This window comes from Seriola aureovittata, chromosome 2 (assembly GCF_021018895.1).
Source record: "Seriola aureovittata isolate HTS-2021-v1 ecotype China chromosome 2, ASM2101889v1, whole genome shotgun sequence".
In the NCBI taxonomy this organism is placed as follows: Eukaryota; Metazoa; Chordata; class Actinopteri; order Carangiformes; family Carangidae; genus Seriola; species Seriola aureovittata.
The window spans coordinates 24,260,867-24,276,211 of NC_079365.1; the positions used below are offsets into that span (position 1 = coordinate 24,260,867).

Genomic DNA, 15,345 nt, shown 5'->3' on the forward strand with positions numbered 1-15,345 from the left:
CAAAGGTCAAGAGTTAACGCTCCTCAAGCAAGTTTTCAGTCAGCTAGCAAATTTTCATATTGTACAGAAATAAATACACACCAGTGGATACCTGGAACAGCAGCCAAAATACAAAACGCTTTCTAAAATGTTGTGTAATTTGGAGAATGGTTAGCACAAGGGACTTGTATTAATTTGTATCAATTAAATGGTATCGTCCTCAACTTTCACAGAGCTAAGAATTTTCTCAAAGATGAATGACTGCCGATCTTTTGAAAGCTCTTTCAACAACATTTCCTGCTGTTTTGAAGACATTTCCAGGATCTTCAAAGACTCTTCTAACCCAAATGAATAAAAAAATTTTTTTAAAAAGCCTACTGCAACCATTAAAAAACCCGTTTCCCATATCACTCAACTCAATTAGTAATTCAGGTATCATATCTCTACATTCAGTGGAGCACAAGAAAAATACCAATGCAGAATTGTGTGTAAAAACATAATACAATTGACAGAAACATTATCTTAAACAAATGTAACTGATATATAACGGTGTGACTTTTTTACACATCGTACAAATCAAGCAAGGACATGTCCTGCTACTGCTTTTCTTTGGTTTAGGAGAGCCATAATTTGGGGAAATGGGTTGAAAATCTGTATTTAATCATGCAACAATGTTTTTTTTTCTTTTTGTCCAGATGGTTAGAAGAGTTTGTGAAGATACAATACCATCAGCAGTGTGATAAAGATCGCCAGGCACCTGACTTTAGAAAATTCGATGCTTAACTCTTGTGACTTGAATGTAATATAATACATGAGAGGCACAAACCTGGACTGATTGTTTAAAAAGTTTTACCACCCACTAATCTCTATTGTAGGGGAAACACTGTAATTTTACAATAATTATCATGTTGTTATAATTGTCACTTTAAATTTTAAACAGCTGGTGTAATGTTTCTTCTTTATCTTTTATTACCCAACCATTAAACAAAATCAATGCTGACAACAGACTTGAGAGGGATTCTTTTGTCATTGTATTATTTAATTTCATTAATATAATATTGCTTTGAAATTTTAAACAGTATCACATTTTCATTGACAAACCATACTCTGTCCACAAACATGGGCAAAGCATTGTATGCTGGTACAGTTTTTTTTTTTTTTTCTCTACATTTTGTTACATTTCTCTTTATCCTTTAATAATCCCCACAGTTACTATCTCCAATAGACCTGAATCAATAGAAATGCTCATTAATGGTCTATATCATTAATGGTCTACAGTGCTCTAAACATTACAGTACCTACATGACAAGATCAGAAAGTCACATGGAGGCCAGGAATTAGACTTGACCTTTCTGACTGACCTTTCTCAAGACAGGAGTGAAACCCCGGTCCTGTTTAGCCAGTGATGTGGGACAACAGGTTACCTTTTGTCAGTGTGTTGGGATTCATTTCAGGGGCAGTGGAGGAGCAGGGGATATACAGAGTGAGATCTAAATGTCAGAGTAGCGCTTGTTGGCCCTGCACGTTGCGTAAGGCTTACCTCTCATTTTCTCTATCTCTTTTCCACTGCTCTGCCCACTAACTCAACACACGCAAAACACACTCACATCGGCTGCTCCCCTTCAACTCACAGCTTGGTATCCGGAAACTTGAACGCTGGGGTGAGCTACACAAGGAAAACACCAATGTTAAAAAGACTGGTACATGCACAGCCATAACATGCCACCAAAACTTGCTTTAAATAGCTGCTGCTCATTAAAGTGTAATGCTTTTATATTATGCATCCATACTAGAGCAGGTTGTCTTGGTGACACACAAAATGGAAGAACATACGTGACAAAAATGTTGGAGGAGTGACGACAATGGAAACATGGAGGAAGGATGAAGATGAATCGCTGTATTGGTGTGTAACAAAGAGCGGGAACATAAAAAGCAAATGGCAGATGAGTGAGAGGAGACGAGACACTGCTACAGTACAAACAACGACTGCTCAGGCCAAGTGCATCAAAGGGTACAAAACACAAAAAACACTGCCAACATGCATCAGTCAGTGGAAGCTAACAATTAACAGTCAGAACAGAGTGGCAATGACACAGCCACGGTACCGCACACAGACCGGTTACATCTTAACAGTCAGTCTCCAGACACACCGTCTTCTGGAGAGGAGCTCAAAACCTCACGTCTCCTGCAGCAGCACACACAAACAAGGACAGTGGCCAGTGATGTAACGGTAACAGTCCACACTCCCATGAGGACAGACAAACAAGGCATACAGCACGCACAGCAGGTAGTGCACACAGAGGAGAACCCACAGATATGTGTCGACTCCACAAAGAGCATTTCTGAGTCACAGTGCAGGAAGGAGGAAAATTCTTAAAAAAAAAAAAAAGTGTCACGTTCTCAGCATAACAAATCCATTCGCATTAACATCACACCAGAGCAACATTTAGGCTTGGCTCTTTTAATGTAGTGGAATTAAATCTTTTCACTGCCGTTTATTTTCAAGTGACATACTTTGCGTGTAGTGTACCTAATTCTAAATTGGTGTGAAACAGCATGGATACCTACCCATGTAATCATGATAATAAGATGCTATGTTGGGAAATGTGCGCCAAATTGTGCTCAGGGCTCATTAATATACTCGAGTTAAATTAAATCTTGTTGAGGATGTTTTCGTTTAAATTACCAAAATTGTGACATGTGGAACCAATGTCAACACACTCCATATGCATGTTTTATTTTTATTTTTTTTGGTAGTATTCTTTTTGTTTTTTGCCTCTGGTTGTATTAATGTCGGGATCCCTTCATAATCCCTTCTTACTCATTCTGTCCCAAAGTATTTCAGTCAGCCCCCGTCTATCAAAAAGTATCACAAAATGCACTAATGTCCTATATGCACCGTAAGAAAAAGAAAAGAAGGTATTAAAAGGGATAGTGCCATGTTTTAACACAGTGTTTTTGTTTTTTTTTTGTTTTTTTTGTCCGTTTTTTTTTTTTTTTTCCTTTTAAATTGACAAGAAGAAGATGCTGTGATTTGCAGTCTCTCGGTGCTACCATGAATGCTGAGAGGCACAGGGCAGTACAAGGCCAGAGCAAAGACTCTCATCTGGACAAAACTGTACCATCAAAAGAACAACGTCATCCCAGCCAGTCACAGTCAATTTAATACACCAGGAGATTAGAAGTGTTGTCTATTTTTTTCTTAGTCTTTTAGAAGCAGGGGAAGGCGTGCAGTTGTTGGATGGTGGTGGTGTTCGGGGAGGTTGAGGGTAAGATGGGAAGGTGGGGGGAGGGGAGGGGGCTTTAATTGATTATAGATATCCCGAAATGAAGTAAGGCTGTTGTCCTCGGTAAAGTGTAGGAAACTTGTCCTCCTGTGTGTGTTTTTGTACGAGGGTTCAGTAGTTCTTGGTCCGTTTGAGTTCAGACATCAGTGATAGATTCATGAACCATCCATCGTGTTGATATTATGGGTATTGTACAAATGCGTAGAAAAAAAAACAAAAAAAAAAAAACAGGTTGTTTGCTGCATGTTGCTGTTTTGTCTTTCATTGATTAATTGTCCGTCTTGCATCCCATGCTAGCAAAGCAGCCTCCTCATAGTGCCTCACAGTGGTAGATGCCTGGTAAGACAGGACAGGCTACAGATGGAGAAAGAAAAAAAATAACTGTCTTGAGGCAAAACAATCAAATAAGACAATGAATTAAAAATAAAAATAAATACGGAAAAAAAAAAACCCAAAAAATATCATTCTCTTATTTTTACAGATCTGGAGTTTAAGTCTTCTGTCTGTGAGATATCAAAGGGTCCTGCTACAGGAACGTTTACATTTTGAGGAAAACACTTATTTGCTTTCTTGCCTAGAGTTAGATGATCTTAAATTGGTGCCATATATGTAAAACAACCATTAGCAGCTGGCTAACTTGATTTGTACAAACACTGGAAACGGGTGGGAACAGCCTGGCTCTGTTGAAGGTACCAAAATCCCCCTATCACACCTCTTAAGCTCGATAATTCGCATGTATCACATTTGTTTCATACTGTTTTACAGGAGGTTTTTGTATGGATAAAACAAACGAGAGAGAACATGTTAGTGAGTTTTAGAGGTGCCGGAAGGTGGTTTTGTTACCTTTGGACAGAAACCAGGGAAGCCGTTTCCCCCGTCTCCAGTCTTTTTGCTAGGCTGCAGCTTTATATTTGCTGTACGGACTTGACACTGGTATCGATCTTTCCAATAACTCTCTGCAACAAAGCAAATAAGCGCATTTCCCAAAATGTCAAACTTTTTCTTTGACTCACTGGCCCCTTTGGTATGACTAATAAAACCTTGTAATTTACTCAATATTATAAACTTAACGTTTCTTAAAACTCTAAAACTTGCTGTTGTGTCAAGCCAATGAAGAAACTAGATACAGAGCAAAATAAAAATGATCATGCTTGTTTTGCCTGTTTAGAATCTTTTCTTTTCTTTTTTAAAAAATGGCCTGAAAGAGGAAGAATAATAAAGATGCAACCTCTGGGAGCTATCGGGGATTTGGAGGCAGATGCAAGTTGTCAGGAAGAGGAGGATGAGGAGGAAGAGGCAGTTTGGTTGAGAGAGCAGGGCCACTGTAAAATGAGATCAGTCCAGGATCATCCGTTCCAGGGCTCCACCATTGGCTGCAGCAGCAACGGGCGAGGGAGGCTGCCAGGGGTGTTGGGGAGGCACGGGAGAGCTGCAGGAGTGTTTGTCATGGCGGGTAGGAGGTTGGTGTGGGTCGCTGGGTCGGGGCAAAGGAGGGTGCAGGAGTAGGCAGCCCTGAGGGGTGCTATACCATCACAGTGAGAAGGCACGGGGCTCGCATGTATGTATATGTGTGTGTGTGTGTGTGTGTGTGTGTGTATACATATATGTATGTGTGTGCGTGTGTGTGTTTGTGTGTGTGTGTACATATATATGTGTGTGTGTGTGTGTGTGTGTGTGTGTGTGTGTATATGTATGTAAGTGTGTGTGTGTGTGTGTGTGTGTGTGCATGTGTGTGTATTAGTGTATGTGTGTATGTGTGAGAGAGAGATAAATGGAGAACCGGATGCAGAGGAAGAGGAAAGTACGAGGGGGGTGCAGAGGGGCGGCTGTGGGGATCCGGCCTCAGAATATGGTGGTCTCGTACTTGGTGCTGACGGGGCGCCGGTTGGAGTCCCGCTGGTCCAAGAGCCAGGTGGTGCTGCCCAGGGACTGCATGTCTGCGTCCATCTCCAGGGGGTCGATCTGCCGGGGGGAGGGAGGGAGGAGGGACGAGAGGAGGGCGTGAGACGGGCGGCAGGGGAGGCCATTGTGCCACACTGACAAGTCCTCAGCTCACACACGTGCATGTGGATTAGAGGTAAAGTCCAGTGATCATGTTATAATCACAGACACTCGGGGCTCAATCCACAACATGGATGATGTCTGACAGAAAATACACTCAGCCTGTGTAAAGCCGCAGCAGTAAACCAAAGCTACGATCCTCTGGGAGTTTAAAGATATACTGATTAGTAGTTCAAAAGCAACACATGCTTTACACCAGTGGCTAGAGTCATAACATGAGCAGTCAATACACACCATTCTACATATGTTATGCTGATTCATTTATTTAAGAGTTACATATGAATTTGAAATAGCTAAAAAAAAAAACTCAAGGTGAAAATGTTATATTCCCTCCTTATAGATGACACCTTCAGTTCAAATATGTCTTAAAAAGATAGAGTATACAACAAAAGAGAAAGGAAGCTTGGAACCATCCAACAAAGACCACTTCAACCATCTTGTTTATGACCACTATGGAATAAACCCTCACTGGCTCAATTTAGCCAACAGTCCTCGTATAGAGAAGGTGAATCACATCAAGAAACCCTCTCTTCCCTGAATGTGTTTAACCACAGAACTTAAAGTAACTGCATCTTAAAATTTATAAATGTAAGATGACAATGAACGATGGGAAAGTAAAGGGATGAGGAGAACGTTTATGGTTGAAATATTAAGAACCACGAAACAAGGAGACAAAGTGCACTGCAGCACCCGAACAACAAGAAAAAGAAAGAGGGGAGGGAGTGGTGTGTAAGCAGATGTGTGATGATCAAGGGTTGAATAGAGGAAAGGAAAGAGAAGGACCTGGACTCCAGGGCTAACAGAGTGCAACGGGAGGAAGGAAGGACGGTGGGTAGTACACGTGTGACAGTGACAGCAGCGGCATTCGAGCAGAGGGGCACCCTGGGAAGCAGGAGGACCAAGAAGACAAGAACAAAGACATGTTAAAAAAAACGAGAGAAAATAGGGATAGAGCATTTAAATGCACCGAAAGGACAATGAAGAAGTCCAGCAGCAACAGTAGGAGCTTTTCATCACCTGTTCAAAGTTACAGAAGAAAAATTATTCTACTTCTTGTGTTCTTGAAATTAACCGTTGCTAAACCCCACCCCAAACAGTGATTGTCCAATTTCAGCTTAGCAACCGTAACTAGGCATGGCAGGCCTGTCAAGCTTTGGATCACATATTGAGGTGATCTGCATGTGGCTCTAATACGGATGGAGATTTGGAGGATTCCCTCTTTAAAACAGCAAAAACACAAGAGCAAAAGTGAGAGGAATGGATTAAACAGTGTGTTTATCCACTCTAACAGAAGCTTGTCCGGCTAACTTGCTTAGAACCTACATTATTAGTAACCCAGTGTCTCTTCCAAGGAGCACAGTATTAGGTGACTGCTTCATGAGGTTACACCTTACATTTTTAAAAGCCATTTTGGATGCGAATGTGCAGGCTAATATTAGTGATTATGTCCTATTGAAAATTAGCAATAGCTATAAACTCTCTGTGCAACACATCGGTTTCATGATTTGTATCGGAACTACGTTAAATTGCATTGTCCCTATTAAATAAATAATCATCCCAGCAAACCCAGGCAAAGTTAGTTGCATTACCTTTGTCAGATCCTTTGGATTAGTCCTCATCATAACAACTTCCTCTTGCCATGTTTAAAACATTGTTAGAAAATAAAAACAAGTATTTAAACTAAGCAGTCAAACAGGGTTATGTATAACATAATAAAAAATGAATAAAATACTTATCCTTTTAATACTAGGTTTAATTAGCTTTGCAAGAGTAATGTAGTTTCTTTATTTCCATGCTGACTTTTGCCTGGGACATGTTGGCTCTAGGCTCAGTCTTTTAGCACAAAATCATCATATGTAGCCACCAAGAGCACCAAGACTTTTATATCTTTGCTTGAAAACAAGTCAACAACATTATAAACATTGACCCAGCCTTTTCAACAAACCCGTGGGGCCAATGTTGGCCAGTTGGCTAGTTAGATAGTGAGCTACGACTGATAGAAACTGCTAGCAGCAGTTGTCATTTCAGTCAAAAAAAAACTGTTGGGTTTTGTCAGTGGCTGAAAATGAAAAGTCTGTCTGACTACATCTGCCTGAAATCAAAGACCCTTTGCTTCAAACATTTCCGAGAATCTTGAGCCAAAAATCTGCCATCATTATCACTGTAAACTGCATTTGTTCAGAAAAGAGCAAGAATGCAAAGTTTGACAGGTGTAGTGACTTTAAGTGAGGGGGTGGGGCTTAGTGAACAGACAGTCGCTCCTTGGGGAAACATTTGGAAAAACTGTGGCTGTAACAGTTTCTGTTTTAACCAAGTACGTTTGGTAGCATTCACAAAGCAATAAAAAGCATTAAAACAAATTGCAGCAGATAGGAGTCTCCCCCTTTCTCATCTAAAACTTTAACAGCCAGCCACATTCATTATGCAGCTCTGTGATTACTCCATATATTATCCTTACAGGCAGGTAGTAAAACAAAGTGATTTGTGACTCTGCATACGCATGTGGCCCAGCGGTGTGCGTGCTCTCGGCTGTGCCGCTCTCTCAGGTGACAGTGATAGCTGAATGCTCATTATATGCAGCCTGAGAGGTCAATGCATCAATGCGTAGCTCAGGGTATACGTGAACATTTACGCAACACACACTCATTCACTGGTGAGCAAGCAGCGGATGGGTCCAACCAGTGCGGCTGAGCCCTGAGAAAAGTCCCAGAGGAAATCATAGGCCTGCCTGTAAGCAACAAATAAAACTATTCATTCATCATGTTTCCCATATGCACAAGAAGAAAATCTCCTTTGATCGGAGTGACTCACAGGGTTCGGGTTTGGGCAAGATGAATTTGGTAGCAAAGTAATGACTCATCACTTTCTACCACACACACAGCAAATCTTCCTTTGTAGGTGGCCCATTGGGCATTCAGCGGAAAAAGTCGGTCACGAGGTCTGTGTACCTTTTCTGTATTATGATTGCACAACGCCATGTTTCTGCTTTCCCTCTGTCCTTTTAACAAGTAGAGCAAATTCAACACACTCACAGGTAAACACTTTCACTGTTTGTTTTTTGTTTTTTTTTAGGGTTTGTAGGGTGGTACTCACTGCTGATCTCCGCATGCTGCTCCACGACTGAGATACAGGACGGCTGGTTTTGGTCTCTATGACCTCTGAGCCCAGAGATGAAGGGGGCACATATTGTCTTGCCCTGGACTGGATCGCCATCTGATAGGCCACCTCAAACGCCTGTCCCAGTGTTAGGATGATCTCGTAGGTCTGTGTCTGTGTGAATGAAAAGAATTGTTTTAATATCTTCAAGTCAGTAGACACAGAATATGAAGTGAAGTCACGGTAATAAAAAGCAGAAAGTCTAACAGCATTTTTACAACAGATTTTTAACTGAATTCACATTAACCTTTAGAGACACAGTATATTGACCCTTTGTGTCCATGACAAACTGTTTAGATTCCTAAATGAATCTTCAGGTAAAGCCTGTTTTCAAAAAAGGTGACTCAACTTTTTGTTTTAGTGGTGGAGAACAATTCAACCAAGTAGATTATACTATCAAAATCTACTGTATCTTTTATAATATCCTAATGACCTCTGATTCCTTTTCAATATTTTATACTTTCAATATTTTTTTATACTAAAATTTACAATCTTTTAGGCTTGTAAAAGCTTGTTTTGACATTACACACCACACAAAAGCTTTGCTCTTCCCATTGTTGGGATAATTACTAATTATCCCCTGGCTCTTGGTTGAAATACAAACACATTTTCAGAGAAAAGCAAAAGCTATTTTTGCACAACATGCTGCAGATGAAGTGACTGTGTTAAGTGAGGCTTAAAATTTATGTTTTGGCCTTGTGAAAACTGATTGTTACTGTTACAGTTGGCTCCACAGTGATCCATACGTCAAAGATTGTTATCAACCTTTATAGGGGCTGAGAATTAGAACACAATCAGTGCGATAACATGGAAATGCCACGCATAGTGGGAGTGGCATTTCAATTAAGCCATTTGATGAGCCAAATCAAGAAAATCATGTCTATTGGAAGCTGATTGCACTTTTAACTGCGGGATTCCTGGCATCCCACAAAGGACACTTTGTTTTTCCAACTTTATTCATTGGTTGTTCACAGTAAATCATATTTCTATTACATAAATCAAAAGACACAAGAAAAGGTGTTTGTTCTGATCATGTTTTCGTGTTTTTAACAGTGTAGAAATGTATTACTCACCACTTCCACAGTGCTGAAGACATGACAGAAGTGGTGGCCACTCTTCAGATCCTTGGTAATGTAAGCAAAAGTGCAGAGGTCATCTGGGTCTTGGGCAGCACATGAGATGTTTCTGATCTCATGCTCCGCAACTATAGTCTAAAAGGAGAAAGGAAGGAAGTGAGTGCTAACTGGAAATCAGCCACTAATGGAGGCTGTAAGAGTCAACTGGAACGTTTGGGCTGGACAGATCAATAAACACCGACAAACACACACACGCGCTTTCCCATTACCTTCGTGGCTGCATCAATGAACTTGACCCCTCTGTAGGTAATGGACAGTATGACAACTGGACCCTTTCTCGAATCCTTTGATTTCTAGAATGGACACAATAAATAAAGTGAGAGGAGACATGTAGTACAACAGAACACAGTGGTTCATGCACTATAAATGTGATTGTGATAAAAGTGATTGAGTGACAGGTTCTTTACAGTTATTTCATGTCTGACATTATCGTCGTTTATTTGCTGCTATTTATCAATCGGTGCAAATGAAATAATAAGAAAAAAAGAGATCCTTAAAGATTTTCAGTGATATTTACCCTAATTTTAGCGCAGGCATCTTGTGTGGACTCGATCCCTCGTAGATCCCTGATTATCATTGATCCTAGGTACTGGGAGAAAAAAACACACCAGGATTGGGTCAATTTACATATACAATAATATCCTAGACTTTATGGAAAACAGTAGACAAACTGTTCTATTTTGTAATACTGTCACCTACGTTGGATATAGTGTAATGTAAAGAGGGTAAAACGAGACTTACAGTTGCCTCGTACCCGCAGGAGTCCAGGATGAGTTTCTCAGGCTGGTGATGCCAGGCGGACACTGTGGCGTAGGTAGCAGAGTGGCTCGGTGGCCGGAGGTTTAAACGAGACTCTTTGTGTCGCTCACTCTGTCTGTCCTGCAGAGATGTAAAATCATTGGTTGCTGAACATAGTGAAAAGAAAAGACACAACAAGCGCCAGTAACATGAAACAAATTCATTTCTTCTATAAGACTGTGGGAGACCACTGCTTTGTTTGTGTCAGTGTCACCTTTACATCACAGATCCACATCTCATTCATCTCAGACAATAAAGAGTGATTACACGAAGTATATTTTGCATTACAATAGAAGTGACAAGCAGATTCCTTCAGTCACACATGTAATCACACTGACCCCAAATACAAATTTATATCTCAGTCAAGCTGTATAAGTAAAAGACCTCTGACTGCTATACATTAGTGTGAAGGCAACTGAAATCTGCCTGGTCAGCACTTTAATACAAGTCCTTTCTGATCTGCTGGTATACTCATAAATATTCATACTCTGGGTTGGGCTGTGAGGTCAATGTAGGCTGTGCTCAGCTCTTTCATAAATCACTTGTCAGAGTAAAATATACTGATGACAGTGGTTCAGTAAGCATTTAGGAAAAAAATAAATATTGATTTTATATATAATGGACCCTGGGTAGTGCAGTCACACAAGATTTCCCTTATAGATGCTCCTCTGTGTTTCCTCTTTGGCCTCAGTGAGTCACAGACCAGGCATTGCCAGCTTGACTGTTTGTGCATGTGTCGTAGTTTGACCTTTAGCAAATGGTACAATTTGATCACAGAGTTATTCTTAGTTCATTCTCTTAAAGAGGAACTGAAGAAAATAAGGTTGGCACATAAGAACTGAATTCTTATCAGTGAGAGAAGACTGTAGTTTATATATTAAGATATTAAAGAGATAGCTAACACGGTATGAATGAAAAATCTCTGGCCATACACAAATACATACCGACTCACTGTATGTAGTGTCACATCGCTCATCAGTAATTACTCCTTTGCCATTTTCCCTACACACAGTCTAATGTTGTGTGTGAAAGTGAATTTTCCTGAAGTTGATAAAAGTGAAATGAGGAACTCACTACAGAGCGCGGCCTCTCACTATAAGACCGCAGAGATACACTACAGTCTTGGTCGACTCCTCTCCGCCTCCGGTCTGACTCAGTCAGGGGCAGGAGCATGTCCATGGAGCGACTGGTGTAGGGGTCCATCTGACTGAGGGGAGACGTGGTCTGGGACAGGAGGTCATGAAACTGCCAAACACACACAGTCGCACAAAAGCGCACAAACACATCACAGCACAGATTAATGATTTGACAGAGCTGTCTACATGGGTTGGTTTCACTGATCTACATCCAAGCTTAATCCTCAACAAAAGAGCCTCTTCCATGGAGATTCTCCATTCTTTTTAGCCCACTTTAATCTGCCTGGGAAATCAGCCCTGAGTATTTAACTGTTGTGAACATAATGATATTGAAGAATCTCATTCCAAAATTAGAAATCCGCTGCAGAAAGAAAAGGATCCATTTTCTCACAAAATGATGTTGGCATAGAAATACGGCTTGCCATGTGACGCTGTTTAACTTCCACCGTAAGCTCTGTTTTAATTGTTGTTCAGTAAAAAAAAAGTAACAGGGTGTTATCATCGATCTCTATTGAAATATTGAGCACTTTCACATTTTTTCTTGAAATTTTTGAAAGCATTTGAAAAAAAAAAAATAAATAAATAAATAAAAAAAAGTATTTCTTACAAATATGGGTTATACTGACGGCATATGTAGAACTACCCTTCTATCTAATTGGGAATATTGAGCACACCCAATATATTAACATTAACATTGCTGCAGTCTGATTCCCACTTGTGTTGCTGTGAAGTGCTTTATATAAAAACATACTTCTTAGATTGTGCTTCATTTTTGTGCATTCTAGATGGACTTGACACCAAATCAGTGACATAATGAACATGGTTTTCTGCAGACCTTTTCAATACCACATAGAAGGCAATTTAGTAACTGTCTCACAGTCATATGAACCAACTATATATAGGAATCATTTCTAATAATACCATTAATTAATAATTTAACACAACCTGAACCTTGATAAGTAGCAGTAAATGGATGGATTTAGGTATGCAAATCTGACCGTTATTTTTTCAATTAATTACTTGGTCTATATAATGTCAGAAAACAGTGAGAGATGTCGCTGCAATTTCCCAGAGTCTAATGTTATATCTTCAGATATTCTGTTTATTATCATATATGACAAAGAAAAGCAACAAATTCTCACATCTGAGAAGCTACAGCCAAAGAAAGTTTGTCATTTTTGCTCAAATGTGGCTAAAACAATAATTCCATTACCAAAATAGTTGCAGATTAATTAGATAAACTAATCAATTAATTAACTAATTAACAATCAATTGCATCTCTAGATGGATTACGCAATAAAAAAAAAAAAAAATAAAAAAAAAAAAAAAACATTATTTAAGCTCTGTATTTGAATTTTACATAACATCAGGTATAGAATAATGGTAATAATAGTTCAAAAACATTTTATAACTTACTTACATTACTGCTTTTAGGAGTTAGAGATTGAAGAGCTAATAAATGTGAACTGTCATAATCATCAGTCTTACCATAATTGGGGACAGACGACGGGACTTAGTTGGAGCCTCTTCATAGGGTCTCTCTGCTAGAGAAGCAATGATCCTCTTTCTGTGGCCCAGGGGACCAATCTTAATAACCTGGAGAGGACAGCATCAGGGCACAATATGAAGCAGAATTTCCAGTGCACTGTGACATCAATATCTCATACACTAGAATTTTTCTAGACTGAGCTAATAGAGATATATCCAAAATACACTGACACAGAGTTGGTGGCATGCACCCCTCACTGGCAGGCATCCACAGGCAAACAGAAATGACTCTCGTCAATAATTCAGCCTCAATCTGTTTTGCCGTAAGCTTAAAGTACAGCACTGTCTTCATCCAGGGATACTCTATAATTCACAATCCATTTTTGGACATAGTGCTTAAATAACACAGAACTTTGTGATTTATAGGATGACAACAGGTAATATGCAAATAAGCAAGTGATTTGCTGATAGCTATATGACACAAATCCACTTAATTTGTCACTATTTAAACATGTTATTCATTTACAATGCTTTATTGTAGTATTGCAAGTTCACCAGCCACACATCGATCCACGGTATCTGTCTCTTTAAACCTTTTACAAATGCCATTTCAACTGGTCTGGCTAAAATCCTCAGAGGAAGAAGGTAGGTTATGTAGTCAAAATTCATTATCTCAATATGGTATATTTGCATAATTGGCTATTAACATTCATGCTCATTCATTAAAGGTGGATGTGGAGTGATTAATGTTACATTTGCAATTATGTTGCTGGTAAAAAAAATATTCCATAACAGGCTCATATGGATTTATTCAGGAAGAGTGAGCGGCAAAAGAAGCAACTGGTTTGTGCTCTGGATTTCTGGTGCTGTTTTTGTTGTTGTTATGTACAGAATTTCCAGTGACACCAGTATACACAAAGTGTGTGAAATGAGATCATTCAAACAGTAATAACGAGCCTTGGGATTGTATGGGAATGTATCACATCTCATAAATCATCGTGCTGTTTGATGCTATTTGCTGAAAGATGCTGAAGAGGATGTAGGAAATGTAATGGGCAAAGTAAATTCTGCCAAGATGCTCAGAGGCAGTTCTGCTACTCTGCACACTGAAAGTAATGTGCCCTGCACTCACACCCATCTTTCTGTACTGCATCGCAGTCTGCTGGACACCATCCCTCAAACACTGCATATACAGTATGTTTGGCTGCTGCTTTCCGCAGCTGCTGATTCTACTGCAGCTGTTGCGAGTTTCTGGCATTTTGCCGCTACTGTCTTTGTGTTGATCACAACCAGACATACACGGAAATGCAGGTGTAAGTGGGAGAAAAATATGAGCGTTGTAAACGTACTCATCCACTGCTCCTACTTGCAGTCTGCGATTTCTTATCAGCTATATAAGATGGTCTGTTTAGATCATCTGGCTCCCTGTCATCGCTTAAACAATGCTACTTCCTACATAACAGGCGGTTGTCACTGAAACTAATTCAAGATAATCTGGTAGCATGCCGACAAGTGTGTTGTTAAGTAGTGTTTAACATTATTTCACTACAAATTCAGTTGGCACCACACAATGCAAATAAAAGCAGTGTAAAGGGTTAGTCAATGCAAAATATCATACTGATGTCTTTAAAGTTTCTGTAGCTCACAACCATCTTAGCTTGAGACTCCCAATAAGAGAACAATGACTATTTACACCCCCCCCATCACAGGCTGTAAAGGTTCAACCAAACAGTGATTTTTCCCTCTCATGTTGGTTCATATGAATCATTTTTTAGAAGCCAGAAAAAATAATCAATCCAGTATTTTACAAGAAATTAAAGACTAGAGAAAAGTCAAGAGAAAAAACTGTAGCAGAAGATAATGTTTTTTGCTCTTTCCTGTCCTGTTAACTATCAGATTTATCCACACACACACACACACACACACACACACACACGTTCAACCCAACTGATACATGCATTTTTCTATAACCTCCAACAGCTTTTAACCCAAAACAAAAAAATTTGTCCTCCCTTTGTAATTAAAAATTATCATAAAATGTTACACTATTTCCATAAAGATTAAACCAAATTACATACTTCCTTGTCTTTATTCACCACATTGCTCTTTAATTTCCATTTTATCTGTTCTGTATCTGCTAATTACTCAGTGATTCTGAAAATGTTTCTGCTATAGTTTTATGCAAATGCTTCCATTAGTGAGTAAGTAATTTCCGCATTGCTTTTTTAAGTGCCTCTTAACATGATCCATAAGGAGCCCAGTCTGTAAGAACTGGACCAGTAAGCACTAGAGTCCATTAGCATT

The 15,345-nt window shown here is 39.5% G+C and overlaps 1 protein-coding gene across 8 annotated transcripts in view; it reads right to left on the reverse strand.

Moving 5' to 3' along the window:
- Positions 1-371: 371 nt before the first annotated feature.
- The window catches only part of anks1ab (ankyrin repeat and sterile alpha motif domain containing 1Ab), a 42,582-nt gene continuing 27,608 nt past the window's right edge, over positions 372-15,345 (reverse strand). For 3 of the 8 annotated variants that reach the window (XM_056392388.1, XM_056392431.1, XM_056392439.1), the window contains 9 exons: positions 13,042-13,149; positions 11,492-11,662; positions 10,361-10,498; positions 10,137-10,208; positions 9,829-9,912; positions 9,557-9,694; positions 8,421-8,597; positions 6,111-6,209; positions 372-5,228 (listed from right to left, as the gene is read on the reverse strand). In XM_056392388.1, the coding sequence (XP_056248363.1) occupies positions 5,109-5,228; positions 6,111-6,209; positions 8,421-8,597; positions 9,557-9,694; positions 9,829-9,912; positions 10,137-10,208; positions 10,361-10,498; positions 11,492-11,662; positions 13,042-13,149 (1,107 nt within the window). In that variant the 3' untranslated portion in view covers positions 372-5,108. The remainder of the gene's footprint in view (positions 5,229-6,110; positions 6,210-8,420; positions 8,598-9,556; positions 9,695-9,828; positions 9,913-10,136; positions 10,209-10,360; positions 10,499-11,491; positions 11,663-13,041; positions 13,150-15,345) is intronic. The other 5 variants (XR_008829294.1, XR_008829295.1, XM_056392405.1 and 2 more) reach the window with 5 other exon arrangements.